Source organism: Chrysochloris asiatica, unplaced genomic scaffold (genome assembly GCF_000296735.1).
Source record: "Chrysochloris asiatica unplaced genomic scaffold, ChrAsi1.0 scaffold00091, whole genome shotgun sequence".
Classification (NCBI taxonomy): domain Eukaryota; kingdom Metazoa; phylum Chordata; class Mammalia; order Afrosoricida; family Chrysochloridae; genus Chrysochloris; species Chrysochloris asiatica.
In genome coordinates, this window is record NW_006408609.1 from 4,648,881 (window position 1) to 4,665,180 (window position 16,300).

Genomic DNA, 16,300 nt, shown 5'->3' on the forward strand with positions numbered 1-16,300 from the left:
TAAAGCATAGGTAAACATTTAAATTACTACCCTTTACCAAATGCAGTCTTTCGTGGCAAAATTTCCACTAACCTTTATAGATTATTCAAATATAATAATATATGCAAATCCCTACATTATTGCTTTTAAACATTTTTATACTAGCATAGTTGTTATTGAGGATAAGTTTTTATTAGCTAGAAAAGAAAAAATCATAAAACCTAATATAAAATGGTATTTCTTGTTGTTTTTAAGTGCCGTCGAGTCAGTTACAACTCATAGAGACCCTACATAGGGTTTCGAGGAGCAGTTGATGAGTTTGAGCCACTGACCTTGTGGTTCAAACTGACCTTGCAGTCGAGCATTTTCTCTGCAGCACCATACTAAGAGTTCTATAATGTATCTTGTTGTTAAGTGCCATCATGTCAGTTCTGACCCATACAACCCTGTATAGGGTTTCCAAGGAGTGACTGGTATAGGCAGGCTAAATTATCTCCCAAATGGAAAAAAATAAGGAGATCTTATTGGCTTAAATTCTTTCAAAGTAATTTGGTGTGATGATGCATGTAATCCTGGTGTGGTGCTGCAGGATAATATACTAGACCACAAGGTTGTTTTGAACCCAAGGTTGGCAGTTCAAACCCACCAGCTACTCCTTGGAAACCCTTTACAGGGTTGTTATGAGTCACAATCGACTCAATGGCACTTAACAACAACAAGAAATTTGGTTTCATAATATAAATAGAAACATCAACTTTAGAAAAATGGTTATATCTTAGGGTCATATTTTTGGCTAGCAGTTGTCTTCAATTTTAAGTTCTTTTGTAAAAAGACTTCAGATATTAAATCCACAAGAAACAATTGCTTAAAGATAGGATTGATAATTTTTTTATAGGGAAATCCAATTATTCTTGCACTTCTCTGAGTGGAGAATGAACTCTGTACTATAAAGGACTGTGAGTTGAGGGTCAAATGGATTTTTGAATTGGGTTCGATTGCTAACTAAAAGTTAGGCAGTTTTAACTCAGCCAGAGGTACCTCAGCAGACAGGCTTAGTGATTGATTTCCAACAGGTCACAGCCTTCTACATAGAGAAAATTCTATGGAGTGTAAAACATAAGGTCTAGACACAACGGCAACCGGTTTGGTGTTTTTGTTTTTCTGGTTTTGCTATGAAAGTTTCAAGAAACATCCCTTTTCTTCAGAGAAAAGGAAATGTGTCGTATAGCTTTTGGGTGGGTAGCTCCATTTGAAAATGAAGTTTCACACACTTTATCCATTAAGTTACTCTTACCTGGTTTTAGCAATTCATCAACCACTTAATGAGCAAGGAATATGAAGAAAAATTCGCTGTTTCTTATACAAAATAACCATTCATCTCATGTCAATGAACTAAGAATACATCTGTGTGTGTTCAGTGATGACTATGTTTATTTCAAATAAATCATGGTATTATGGATCTGTCTCACTTGTAGAACCTTTTATCTGTAGCCATTGTTGTTGTTAAGTGCTATCCAGTTGTTTCTGACTCATAGTAACTATGTATAGGGTATCTGAGGAGCAACTTATGAGTTTGAACCACCAACATTGTGATTCAACTGGCTTTGTAGTCCAGTGTTTATCCTACAGCACTACACCAGGACTCCATCGATGGCCATAAAAGGAGAATTTATCTCTGAAATCTGCTGCACTGAATTATATGTAGGATAATCACTCGACTATAAGGTCAGTTTGAACCACCTCAGAAACCCTACACAGGGTCTCTATGAGTTGGTACAGACTCAATGGCACTTAACAACAACAACAACATAGTTTGCCATAAAATTAACAATAATAATAAGTATAATAAAATAACATTTAATTGAGCAATTACCAGAGTCATCTTTTCCACTTAATCAGGGTTTCTCAAACTTAGACCTATTGCCATTTTGGTTCAGGTATTCTTTGCCATAAGGGCAGTTCTATGGACTGTAGGATGTTTAACAGCCTTCTTTACTTCTATCTAGTACTTCCCAGTTCCAGTCTCTCCCTCTTCCCTATTGTGGTAAGCAAATAATTTCCATCTGTGGAAGACAGGACAAAATTGCCCCTAGGTGAGGACCTCTGAACTAAATATGTATCTGGTGAGCATCTACCATATACCATACACAAAGTTTCATATTTGGGATTAGAGATAAATGTGAAAAAGGGAGTTAGATACAGAAACAACCCATTACAACAATGATGAATCTAGCACTATTTCCTATTTTAGAATGTTACATTGTTATTGTTGTTGTTAAGTGCCATCAAGTCGTTTCTAACTCATAGTGACCCTGTATAGGGTTTCCAAGGAATGGCTGCTGGGTTTGAACCACTGATTTTGGGATTGTAGTCCAATGCTTAGACTATTAAGCAAACATGAAATAAAGGGTACTTCAAGTACACAATTAAAAATGAGCACGGGCACTTAACATATAAGGAACTAAGTGTTTGAATTCAGCATTTTCTCCTCTGTGTCTTGTGACATTGAACTTGTTATTCATTGTCCTGAAGCTACAGTTATACCTCTGTTAAAAGAAGGTTTTTAATCCTGTTGAAAGGATTGTTAAAAAAAAACTATAAAAATGCCTAATGCAAAACCAGTGGACCCTTAAAAACTGCAGTTTTATATCTTTTAATATAATTTTCTTAAAAAAAGAATTGCTTCGTGTAAGAGTTATGAAAGTGGTATTTGGGGTTACAGTGCTTGGCTTCAAATCTCTCTGCACGATTTAAATTTGCCCTTATTCTCCCTTTGCAAAATGTGAATAATGAGAGTATCTATTTCTTAAAGTAATTCTGAACGATTAAATGAGTTACAGTACTTGAAACTGCACATAATAAAAGTTTCTAGTAATTCCCATATTTCATCAGTTTTAAGATAACACATTTTTTCCACATTTGATCATCTAACTACAAATGGAATATCCTAGTGTATTGAGTAATTCATTTTTTTTCTTTTTAATTCACAGAAAAAGTACTGTTGAGTCTCACAATCAATGATATTTTGAATTTAGTGACATAGGTGTGTGAGTGCATGATAAAATATTAGTAGACAAAAAACAAACAAACATATTTTCACTTCTCTATTTTAAGGAAAACCCAAGATTCAAACCTTAATAGTATCTTTAATCCTTCTTTTCCCATGAACCTAATCTACAATCAATTCCCAATGAAATGTGTTTTTTTTTTCTTTTCATTGTCATTTATAGTACATATTCACAGGTAATACTCCTATGTATTTCCCCTAATGATCTAACTTTCATTGTCTACTAAACATCTTACAGGCATTCTTACCTCCCAAGTTTTTTTTTTTTTTTTCTTATTTAAGCTAACCTATATATATGTGGCGCTGTGGGTTAATGTGCCAGACTGCAAAGCTGTTTGAACTGCAAGGTTGTCGGTTCAAGCTCACCAGCTGCTCCTCGGAAACCCTATACAGGGTTGCTATGGGTCGGAACTGACTCGACGGCACTTAACAACAACAACAACATATATAAATATTGTTGTTGCTTTTAAGTCAGTTCTGACTCATAGTGACCACATGTGTGTAGAGTACAACTGCTCCAGAGGGTTTTCAAGGCTGCGAGTTTTCAGAAGCAGATCAGGAATGTCTTACAAAATGATTCTGGGTGGGGTTGAACGTCCAATATTTCATTTAGTAATTAAGTGCATAACCATTTACACTATCTAGGACCCTCTACATGGATATGTGGTAGTGGTGGTGTGCCATTGAGTCAGTTGTGACTCAGCAACCTTGTGGTGGTGGTTTGTCCTGGAGTTGGTTCCAACTCATAGCCACCATGCATAGGGTTTGTGAGGCTGTAAATCTTTACCAAAATAAAACCTCATCTTTCTCCCATGGAGCAGCTGATAGTTTCAAACTGCTGACCTTGAGGTTAGCAGCCCAACTCATTACCACTAAGCTACCAGAGCTCCTTCAGTAACCCTCTATAAGCTGTAAATTCAAGACTGTAAATCTTTAAAGGAGCCTCATCTTTCTCCTGCGGAACAATTGGTAGATTCAAACTGCTGATTTTACGGTTAGCATCCCAGTTCATAGTCCACTAAGCTACCAGTGCTCCTTCTACACAGATATAGAGATAATTTTTTTCTAAACACAAAATATATATTTAAAAAATTTTATTATGTGTGCTCAGTCTAAACAATTCACTACAAATTATGGAAATTCTAATCTTCCTGTCAGACCCATCTCTTAGGTCATATAGGAGTAAACTATCTTTTATTTATTGAAACCTTAAGAGTTTGGGTACCAAAGCTTCTATATAGTTTGGTATATTTAACAAAGTTATGTATATCTCACATCCCCTGACAGAACTGATATATTAATTCATAGAAACACTCAATTAATGTATTTTATCATTTTTGAAGTAATTATTGAAATCCAATATCATATTAATTGTTATTGTTGTTAAGTGCCATCAAGTCAGTTCCAACCCATAGTGACCCTGTATTGGGTTTCTAAAGAGTAGCCGGTGAGCTTGAACTGCCGACTTTGCAGTTCAAACTGACTTTGCAGGCCAGTGCATTAAACAGTAGTGCTATACCAGGACTCTGTTATATTAGGATAGAATGGAAATTGTATTATTCCTTTGCAATAATTGGCATTTTACTATAAATTACATTCATAGAGAAGATAAAAATATTTTCTTTCCCACTATTCCTCTCTTGTCAAAATCTCCCAAATTAAGGTAAGATGCCTGATTGACTTTTTGCCTTTTACTTGTGGTGTAAATATTTTGACAAAGCTGCTAGAAAATGTAGTTTAATGGTGGGGATATTTATGGTTTTCATTGAACATATTTTTATAACATGTGCCAGTTGCATGAATTGCAATGGTACAGAATACTCAACAAGATATTCTTTATAAATACTTCAAATGCCTATCATTTCATTAGATGAGATGAAAGGTACATATATTTCAATACATTTTGTAGAGATCTCTACACTGAGATCTGGCCACAGAACTATCCCACAAATCTATATGATGAATAATCTTCTCAGAAGAGACACTTCTAGTGCTTCAATTACTTGGCATGTTTAATACCCACTTCACCCCACAAAATGCACACCTCAGATATGACCATTTAAAATGACATTCCAATGAGTTAATATGATGTATGATTTCTCCAATAACTGATTCACTGTAGTGGAGTAGAGTGTACACTTAAAATCCTTTGTAAATATCTATTATCTTATTGTATTTGGCAATTATATCTTCTTCACACATTTACAAAGATATAATTGATCATTCTTTATGTTATTGCAAAACTGAGTCTTGAGCTATGATTTTTTTTCTTTTTTTCTGTCTCAATTAATGAAAGCAACTTTTCCAAAAGGAGCATTATAAAGCAAAAAAGGGTAATTTTTTTATATGGAATGTGATCCTAGCTAACAATTCATATCAAATTGTTGATAATCAAATCTTCAAGGAAATATTTTTAAAACACTCTCAATAAATTTAAAGGTGGCCTAGATACTATATTAGGAAACAGAAAATTAATGTGAAGAATTTAACTGTCATTTTCCTAAAATAATTCATAGCTGTAGATTTATATATTTTAGCCACATTATTTTATTCTTTCAGCAAGTATATCTTTTCTCCTGATGTGTTTCCAGTGACATTGTATTACTTTACAAATATATTATTAAAAATAAGAAAAGAAAAATGAATTTAGTTAAACTATGCATATTCTGTGAGGTAAAAATAAAATTATTTTATTTTTGTTTCAAGTGAATAATGCATAATAATGAAAATTTCAAAGTGAAATATGCACTTCTTGATTTGAGATATATAATAAGTTAATGGGAAATGCTATAGTTTTGTAGGATAAACACTGCCCTGCTTACCATAAGGTCAACAGTTCAAATCCACTAGCCACTCCAAGGAAAGAAGATGAGGCTTTTTGTTCCCCTAAAGATTTCTAAAGTTGCTCTGGAAGCGTAGTGGGTACGAATCGGGCTGCGAACCTCAAGATCCACAGTTCAAAACTTCCAGCTGTTCCACAGGAGAAAGATGAGGCTTTCTGCTCCCCTAAAGATTTACAGCCTCGGAAACCCTGTACAGGGTCATTATGAGTTGGAACCAACTCCCAGGCACATAACCACCACCACCAAAGATTTATAGCCTCAGAAATCCCATACAGGATAGCTACAAGTCAGAACTTAACAACAACAACAATGAATTACTATTACTGAAAAGGAATCCTGGTGGTGCACCTGTTACCTGAAGGTAGTCTATTTTCTGGTAGTGTAGTGCTTACGAGTTGGGCTGCTAATTTCACAGTCATCAGTTTGAAGCTACCAGCTGTTCCACAGGACCTCGGAATCCCTGTGCAGGATCGCTGTGAGTCGGAACGGATTCCAGAGCACATAACAACAGTCTATTTTCGAAAATATTTATAGTATTAAAAAAAACCCTATGTGGAAGTTCTGCTTTATGCTATAGGGTTGTTGCGATGAGTCAGAATCAACTCAAAGGCAATGGGTGTATTACTGATGACAGATAAGTGCTATTATGATAAACATAAACTCTTCATACATATTTTATTAAATAAATGTTTTAGGTTTTAAAGTGTATTTTATGACTATTTGAAGACAACAATGTTTACAGATAGGCATTTACTAAGCAACTTTTTCCTACTATGAAGCCCCAAATGGAAAATGGAATTCCCACCCAGCAGTACTAGGTAGTGTGGTGTTTAAGGATGTAGACTCTAGAGGCTCACTGCTTCTAGGTTTCATACTACGTCACTTACTCGGTGGCTGTCCTATTTATCCTCCTTGTATCTCTATTTTCTCATTTGTAATTGATAACAATAGTACCTACATCATATAGATGTGCTAAGGATCAATCAGTCAATGCTTATATTAGGCCTGGTACTGAGTAAGCATAATGTTGTTGTTGTTAAGTGCTGTCGACTCGGTTCCGACCCATAGCGACCCTGTACAGGGTTTCCGAGGGTGTAAATCTTTACGGGAGTAGAAAGCCTCATCTTTCTCCCGCGGAGCGGCTGATAGTTTCGAACCGCTGACCTTAAGGTTCACAGTCCGATTCGCAACCACTACGCTACCAGAGCTCCTTGAGTAAGCATAATAAATATGACTTATTTACATTATAATTATGAGAAATGAAAATGTAATTTAAGAATGCTTTTTGAATGCAGTGCGAGATTTTTTTAAATTAAATGTTAGGTAAAAATTCAGAGTCAAGAACAATTTTGAATTACAAGTCATGCCTGTATGTTGCTGTTGTTAAGTGCCATCGAGTCGGTACTGACCCATAGCTACCTTATGCACATCAGAATGAAACACTGCCTGATCCTGGGCCAACCTCACTACTGTTGCTACGCTTGAGTCCATCGATGCTGCCACCTGGCCAATCCATCTCGTTGGGGTCTTCCTCTTTTTCTCTGACCCTCCACCTTACCAAACATGATATCCTTCTCCAGTGACTCTTCCCTCCTGACAATATGTCCAAAGTACGAGAGACGAAGTTTGGTCATCTTGGCCTCTAAGGAGCACTCTGGCTGCACTTCTTCCAAAATGGATCTATTGGTTCTTTTGGAAGCCCATGGCACTTTCAATGTTCTCGTACAACAACATAACTCAAAGGCATCAATTCTTCTATGGTCTTCTTTATTCACTGTCCCGTTTTCGCATGCATACAAGGTTATTGAAAATACCATGGCTTGGGTCAGGTGCACCTTAGTCCTCAAGCTGACATCTTTGCTCTTCAACACTTTAAAAAGGTCTTGTGCAGCAGATTTGACTATATGAGTCAAAATCTACTTGACAGCAGTGGATTTCTTTTATTAGAATGTCAAAAGTATAGATTTTTTATCCAGAATCATAGAAATTTTTATTAAACAAAAATATCACAATGTGAAGCTAAAGTTCATTGACATATCCTCCATCTATGTATTTGAAATGAACAAATCATTGGTTTTCCGGAATTCTATCATGCGATCTCCAGCATCATTTCCATTACCAAGGGCGTATTTTCCAACAACTGATCCTTCCTCTTTGCTCCCAACCTTTGAATTCCAATCACCAGTAATGATCAACATATCTTGATTGCATGTTTGATAAATTTCAGATTGAAGAAGTTGGTAGAATTCTTCTTTTTCATCCTCAGTTGCTTTAGTGGTTGGTGTATAAATTTGAGTAATAGTGTTATTAACTGGTCTTCCCTGTTGTTGTATGGATATTATCCTATCACAGACAGTGTTGTACCTCATGATTGATCATGATATGCTCTTTTTGACAATGAATGCAACACAATTCCTCTTCTAATTGTCATTCTATCATAGTAAACCATGGGGTTGTCAGAGTTAAAGTGGCCAATACTAGTCCATTTCATCTCACTAATGCCTAAGATATTAATATTTATGTGCTCCATTTCATTTTTGACAATTTCCTATTTTCCTAGATTCATACTTTGTACATTCCATGTTCCAATTATTAATGGATGTTACAGCTGTTTCTTTTCATTTTGAGTTGTTCCCCATCATCAAATGACAGTCCTGAGGGCTTTACTCCCACGGGCTTTACTCCATTCGCATTATCACTGTCATCTCTACTTTGAGGAGGCAGCTCTTCCCCAGTCACATTTTGAGTGGCTTCCAACCTGAGGGGCTCATTTCCCAGCAAAATATCTGACAGTGTTTCTCTGCTATTCATAAGGTTTTCAGTGACTAAATATTCAGAAATAGTCTCCTCTTCTTCCTAGTCTGTCTTTGTATTGAAGCTCATCTGAAACCTGTCTTCTGTGGGTGATCCTGCCAGTATTTAAAATACCCGTGGCATAGCATCCAGAATCACAGAAACTCACAAGCCATCACAGTACGACAAATTGACAGTTGACTATTGTTACGTTCCATCAAGTTGGTAGTGACACATGGCAATCCTATGCACTACAAAATGAAACAGTCCTGTGTCAACCTCACAATCCTCACTTCATTTGAGCCCATTGCTGCTGCCACTGTTCCCAAACCTTCTCCTTGGGGGTCTTCCACTTTTTCTTTTACCATCCATTTTACCAAACATGATATGCTTCTTCCATGACTGGTCCCTCCTGATAATATGTCCAAAGTGTAAGAGACAAAGTCTAATTTACCTAATGCATTATTTCGTTTGATATCTTGACTGCTGGAGCATTCTGGTTGTCCTTCTTCTAACACAGATTTGTTTATTCTTTTGGCAGTCAATGGTACTTTCAGTATTCTACTCCAACACTATAACACAAATGCTTCAATTCTTCTATGACCTTCTTTATTCTTTATCCAACTTTCACATGCATGTGAGGCTATTGAAATACAATGGCTTGGGTCAGCCACACCCTAGTCCTCAAACTGACATCTTTGCTCTTCAACAATTTAAAGAGGTCTTGTGCAGCAGATTTGCCTTGTGCAATATTTTCTTTGATTTCTTGACTATTGCTTCCATGAGTGTGGGTGGTAGATTCAAAGAAAATGAAGTCTTTGACAACTTCCATCTTTTCACCACTAATCGTGATGTTATTTGCTGGTCCAGGGGTGAGTATTTTTGTTTTCTTTACATTGTGGTTCTACCCATACATTGTGGTCTTTGGCCTTCGTCACTATTTTAAGTCCTCTTCTCTTTCAGCAAACAAGGTGGTATCATCACATATCACAGATTGTAAATTAGTCTTCCTCCAATCATGATGCCATGTTCTTCTTCATATAATCCAGCTTCTCAGATTAGTTGCTCAGTATACAAATTGAATAAGTATGGTGAAAGTATACAATGCTGGTGCACACTTTTCCTGATTTCAAACCATTCAATTTCACCATGTTCTGTTCAATTGGTTGCCTCTTGGTCTATGTACAGGTTCCTCATAAGCATAATTAAATGTTCCAGAATATTTATGCTCTGCAATGTAGTCCATAGCTTTTCATGATCCACACAGTCAAAGCCTTTCCATGGTCAATAAAGCACAGATAAATATCTTTCTGGTGATCATTGTTTTCAACCAAGATACATCTGACATAAGTAATAATAAACAAATTTTCATCTGAATCAGACTTGAACCTCTGGCAGTTCTCTGTCAATGTATTGTAGCAATGTTTTTGATTATCTTTAGCAAAATTTTACTTTCATGTTGGATTAAAGATAATTTTTGCATTCCATTGGGTCACCTCCCTTTGGAATGGGTACAAATATGGATCTCTTCCAATCAGTGACCATGTAGCTATAGCTATCTTCCAAATTTCTTAGCTTACTCCTTTTCAATATATATATATATTTGGAGCTCTGGTAGTGTAGTGGTAACGAATCCAGCTGCGAACCTCAAGATCCACAGTTCGAAACTTCCAGCTGTTCCGTGGGAGAAAGATGAGGCTTTCTGCTCCCATAAAGATTTACAGCCTCAGAAACCCTGTACAGGGTTGCTATGAGTTGGAACCTACTCCATGGCACACAGTCACCACCACCACATATATGTGTGTGTATGGAAATGGATATAAAACATAAAGAGTGGTTGCCATATTTGCCATTGGATACTGGATTTATTGATGATTTTAATGTCCTTTTTAACACTTGACTCATCCATTTCAATTGTGGTTCTTTCCCTTCAAAAACCAAGGGTTATCATAGTTGTGTAATTGTTTTGTTGTTATTTTTAGAGTCACACCATTTAAGAATTTGAAAGCTTCAAAGAAGACTTCTGGTCTACCTTCAACATTTTGCAGTTGTAAATTCTGGGGCACAGAAATATTACATGGATTGTTTTTAAAATAAAATGATGAATTATGTCAGATCTGAAATAAGAATATTAATCTCTTAAACTCTAGTCTAAAATGCAGGCCTCTTTATAACTCAGTTTACTAAGAATAGCAAAAATTATTCAGAAATAAATCCTCAACAAAAGCCCTGAGGTTAATAAAAATCACATAAATGGTTCTTATCAATAATTTTGTTTATGAATTTAAGAATTTGTGTTAGTGGAGTTTTCATGGATTGAATTGTGGCTCCCCAAATAAACACTGATCTTTAAACATTGTAGCTATGAGTGTAATCCTGTTTAGAAATAGGAGTTTTGCTTGTTTCTTTGTATTACATTGGTTCTAACCTAATCTCTTCTGAAGGTTGTTTTATATAGGGGCATTCAAACACCAAGAGACTGTGCACAGGGGCCCATTCTGTGAAGACAGAGGCAGAGGAAACTAGAAGCCCAGGAATGCTAAATATTGCTGACAGCTACTAGAAGCTGAGGACTCCTGTTGCGGTGTTGTAGGATAAGTATTGGACTGTGAACCACAAGGTCATTGGTTCAATCCTATGAGGTGCTCCTAGGAAACCCTGTACAGGGTCACTATGAGTTGGAATCAACTCAATGATACTTAGAAAACCCAGAGTCTGAGAGAGACAAGGAAGGAACTTCCCTTTGAGTTGATTTAATTAATTTAAAATTCTAGTAGTGGTATGGCACTCTAGGATATGCACTAGACTTCTAACTACAAGATTGGCAGTTCAAACCCATCAATCCGCTTCTTGGAAACAGGGTCACTATGAGTCAGAGCCAAATTGACACCCTTAACAACAACAGGGCTTCGAAAAAAATGTTTCTTTAAGGCATCAGTAAGAGTGAATTACATCAGAGAATATTTAATTTGAAATGTTCAGTATATGTGTATGTGTGATATGGTGACTATCTCCTGATAAAGTTTTGGTTTGTCCTGCAGTTTAGACCTAAGTCAAATGTTGCCCTGGATTTTACCTCAGCTTAGTGGAATGTTTCTAACATGCCACATTTTTTGAGCTTTCCATGACTCCTGTGTTAGATACAACCACGTGTCAATGACAGGTGGCACTCAGGCAGATCCTTGTGTTCTGCAGACTGGCACCTGGTCTTAGCTTTGCCTACATGCAGCATAATAGCAGCCAGTTAATGGACAGCAGAGCATCTCTGACTCCAAGGCATTTCATATTCCAAGTGTGTCCCAGCTTGCTAGTTGACCACTGGCCAGAGCCCAAATTAATTGCCAGTTCCACCATTTTTCCTGAACTGAGATTCTCAGCAGATGGGCCAATGTGCTCACACGACAACTTGCACTCCCCAACCTAGGTGGCAATTAGTTTAATTAACAGCAAATATTAGCACCTATTTGATGAAAATACAGAAATTGCACCATTCTGGCATCCCTCTGATTGTTGTCAATTATTCCTGTTTGTAAATAGAATCCTTAGCTTCAGCTTTGAAAAGGGTAACCTTGACCTTTCCAAGTTTTAATTTTCAAAATACCAAAATATTTTATATATGGCTTAAGGAATTGGTCTAAAAATGACCTTTAACAGTAATGTTATATAAGAATCCCTGTGCATTTATACATAAGAAAGTGTTTATAATCAGTTATCTAAATTTTTACGTAAGAAATGGCATTGCTAAGTGGACTGAGTTCATAAGTAATTTATAGTCACATAATTACAGTCTGTAGTTTCATTTTAGGATGATCCGTATCTTCAGGATTAATTGAAACAAAAAGTTTCAATAAATTCTTCAAGGACATACTCTTAGTAGTAGAGAAATTTTGTCTATATTCTTTCCAGATGGTGGAGATAAAGCTAAACAGATACATAATCAAATTGTGGCAGAACAATGCCTAACATCCAACATCTCTGGCAATGGTCTAACTAGTCTTTATACTATTGTCAGCTGTATTAAAAGGTTCCACAGTAATTATCCAAGCAGTGTCTAATTTTGTAGGCAGGTTAAAATATATGATTAGCACACACACATACAGAATTTTCATTTACTTTTTTCTTTATATTTCTGAATCTTACGGACCAGTCTAATTTTCAGAAGTCACTTACACTGTTCTAAAAACATTGCAAATCTCTTGTCATAGTTTTCTTCTTCTTCTTCTAAAATAATTCCATTGCCCAGTTTTTACCAGACAACCATGATGGTTATTTATCAGAAGGCCAAATTACCACACGTCCTTGAAAGCATGCACTATATGTGAAGAAGGGCGATCTCCTCAGCAGGAGAGCTCAGCACCTGTTCAGCATCTCTGCATCCCAGAAGCACATGTTCTAAACAATGGAGCTAGCAAACAATTAATATAAGAACATTTGCCAGGCCTAAGTAGAATAGCTACTTTGTGTAAAAATGCTGCAAAAAGGATTTATAAGTGGTCTATTCAGTTCTTTTCTTATAGAATCAGGTATTTACTTAGAATCCTACATTTCATAGAACTAAGGACTCTAAAAAGTCTCCTTGAAATAGACTTGCATTTTAGAAAAAGGGATTTGTCATTGGGCTCAAGAAAATTGATAGAATTTTGTACTATATATCTTGAAACTCTTATTCTCTAGTCCCTTTTTATTTTATGAAATATTCATGAGTTATATGCACTATGCAAGCCATCAACTACATTTGGAATTTGCAGGAATACATAAGAATGCAAATGGCACATTGTATTTCTTTTTTTTTTGTCAAGCTATTATGAACATCCCTTTATCTACCCTAGATGTTTACTGAAAAAAGTCAGTGTCATGTTAGAATTAATTGAGAAAATAAAGAAAAAGTGCAACAAAAAATGATCACCTAATCAACTAATGGCGATACAGTGAAATTTCTATGGTTAATGAAGTATATTAAATTTTCTATAAACAGTTCTTTAAAGATTGCTAAAAATTCTTGGATCAACCATCAACACTCATGGAAGCAGCAGGCACAAAATCAAGTGACATATTGCATTAAACAAATCTGCTGCACAAGACCTTTGTAATGTGTTGAAGAGCAAAGATGCCATCTTGAAGACTAAGCCATGGTATTTATTTATTTTTTAAATGTTTTATTATGAGTTATGTGATAGTTTACATGGGAGAACATTAGCATTAAATTCATCCTATCATATAATCATTTCATTGTCATGATTACAATCCGCTCCATGCGTCATCAAACAACCAAAGGGTATACCCCGCAAGCCTGCCCCTTGGTCATCAGCACACAGCCCCTAACCCTCTCTGGGTCTAGAGTTCCCAGCCACTTGGTCTCTCCATGTCATTGTCTCTGCCTCCATCTCTGGTGTCACTGTTTCTCTGGGTAGGGTCCTGCACTCCGCTCTTCTCCCTTGATGGTCCTAGGGCCCTCCTCTCCTGGACTGCAAAGCCAACCACTCCCCTCCTTTTGCTACAAAATGTCTACCTTTACATTTTCAACTGTAACAGTCAGTCCTGATAGCAGTTATTCACTAAGCCATGGTATTTTTAATAACCTCATATGCATGCAAAAGATGCACAGTGAATAAGGAAGACCGTAGAAGAATTTATGCTTTTGAGTTATGATGTTGGAGGAGAATATTGAAAGTACTATGGTCTGCCTAAAGAAACAACAGATTTGTGTTGGAAGAAGTGCAGCCAGTGTGCTCTCTGGAGGCCAGGACAGCCAAACTTCCTCTCTCATACTTTGGACATATTGTCAGGAGGGACCAGTCACTGGTGAAGAATATCACGTTTGGTATGGTGGAGGATAATTGAAAAAGAGGAAGACCCCCAACGAGATGGATTGGCAAAGTGGCAGCATCAATGGGCTCAAACATGGGAACAATTGTGAGGTTGGCCCAGGACTAGACAGTCTTTGTTTCTGTTGTTCATAAGGTTGCTATGAGTTCATATTGATTTGATGGCACCTAATAACAATAATATTTATCTGAATAAAAAATATGCTGATATGCCCAGATAGAAAATCTACAATTAAATTAATCATATTATATGGTTTAAGTCTGAGAAAGGATTTTTTTAAAATCTATTCACTAATATCACATTGAAGGTAATATTCTAGTATTGGTTTATTTAAAATCATTTTTTAGGAGAACAAACAAGATGGCAGATAGGGTAGAAGTGCAGTCAGGAGCTCCAACAGCAACAACACAGAATACCAGGCCAAGCAGTCTCATGGGATGGTCCCAGAAGCAAGAAATCCAATGCTTTCTAATACAAAGCACTCAATTATTCTCTGAGTGGCCATCTTGGGCAAGACCAAATAGGGGAAGGATCAGAGCAGCCACAGATGCCTGACAGAACCATGGAGATAAACCTGTGGACATTCTTATTTTTGTATCTGTTCACTGGTCTCTCGCTGTCTGCACACGTCCATTCTGTTGACTAAAGGGGGTGCTTGAGCGAGTAGATACCCTACCCCCATCCCTGGAGGGTTCTATTACACATGAACACAGATCTCCTCAAAATTTAAAGGGACAGTTTCCATTTAAAACCAAACGGCAGTATAAAATTTTGGTCACAGCTGGCCCTGAACTATTTATCACTAGGAAAAAGGCCTGAATGGGGGTTGTGAAACAGGCAGACTAAAAAGGAAACAGGCCAAAAATTAAATCCTGAGTTACGTCATAATGACCAACAGTAGCATCTCGAAATTTCCCAGGAAGAAGAATGGAAAGGGAAGACTATCACCTGATCACATCTACCTGGAGGCAAACAGAAAGCATAAAAAATACCAAAACACACACCCATCTAAGTATTAAGGCCATAGTTATCTATTGAATATGTCCAAAAAACCAGAAACAGATGACCATATCAGCACATGTCCAGAAACAAGATAAAGTGAATGAGACAAATAAATTGGAGGTAGACCTACACTCCATACTGGAAGGAGGACAGGTCTTGGAAATGCCTGAGAAGAACTTCAGAAAAGTGATTATAAAATGTATCAAAACACTTTACAATTGAGTTGAGAAAATAAGGAAGACATCAGGAAAGCACTACAGGAACAATCAAATAAGATAGATACAGCATGGGAAACAATTCAAAACTTACTGAAAGAGGTTTAAACTATTGATAGAATATCAGAAATGGACAATTCACTGAAAGAGCAAAGGAGTAGAATTGAAGAGATAGAAGTCAGAACTAGTGAGATGGAAGATAAATCTCTCAATAACACTAAGATTGAAGAACAAGCAGAAAAAAAGATAAAAAAATCTGAAGAAGGTCTAACATTAATGTTGGACAACATGAAGAGGAATAATTTAAGAATTATTGGCATTCTGGAACAGGAAGTATCACACAAGTCTACAGAAGAGATAGTTTGAAGAGCTTCTGGAAGAAAATTTCCCTAACATCTTAAAAAGTGAAAGGATAAGCATTCAAAAAGCTCAATGAACCCCAGGAAGGATAGACCCTAAAAGAAAATCACCAAGACATATAATAATCAAGCTCTCCAAAATCAAAGATAAGGACAGAATCCTGAAAGCAGCTAGGGAAAAGAGAAGTGTAACATACAAAGGCAAGCATTTCAGAT

The 16,300-nt window shown here is 36.5% G+C and overlaps 1 protein-coding gene across 1 annotated transcript in view; it reads right to left on the bottom strand.

The window, feature by feature from the left end:
* The window catches only part of ROBO2 (roundabout, axon guidance receptor, homolog 2 (Drosophila)), a gene marked incomplete at its 5' end in the record, with an annotated part of 881,870 nt that overhangs the window by 237,854 nt on the left and 627,716 nt on the right, over positions 1-16,300 (bottom strand). The window contains 3 exons of the mRNA XM_006866447.1: positions 1,989-2,042; positions 11,906-12,102; positions 12,551-12,603. Of these exons, the coding sequence (XP_006866509.1) occupies positions 1,989-2,042; positions 11,906-12,102; positions 12,551-12,603 (304 nt within the window). The remainder of the gene's footprint in view (positions 1-1,988; positions 2,043-11,905; positions 12,103-12,550; positions 12,604-16,300) is intronic.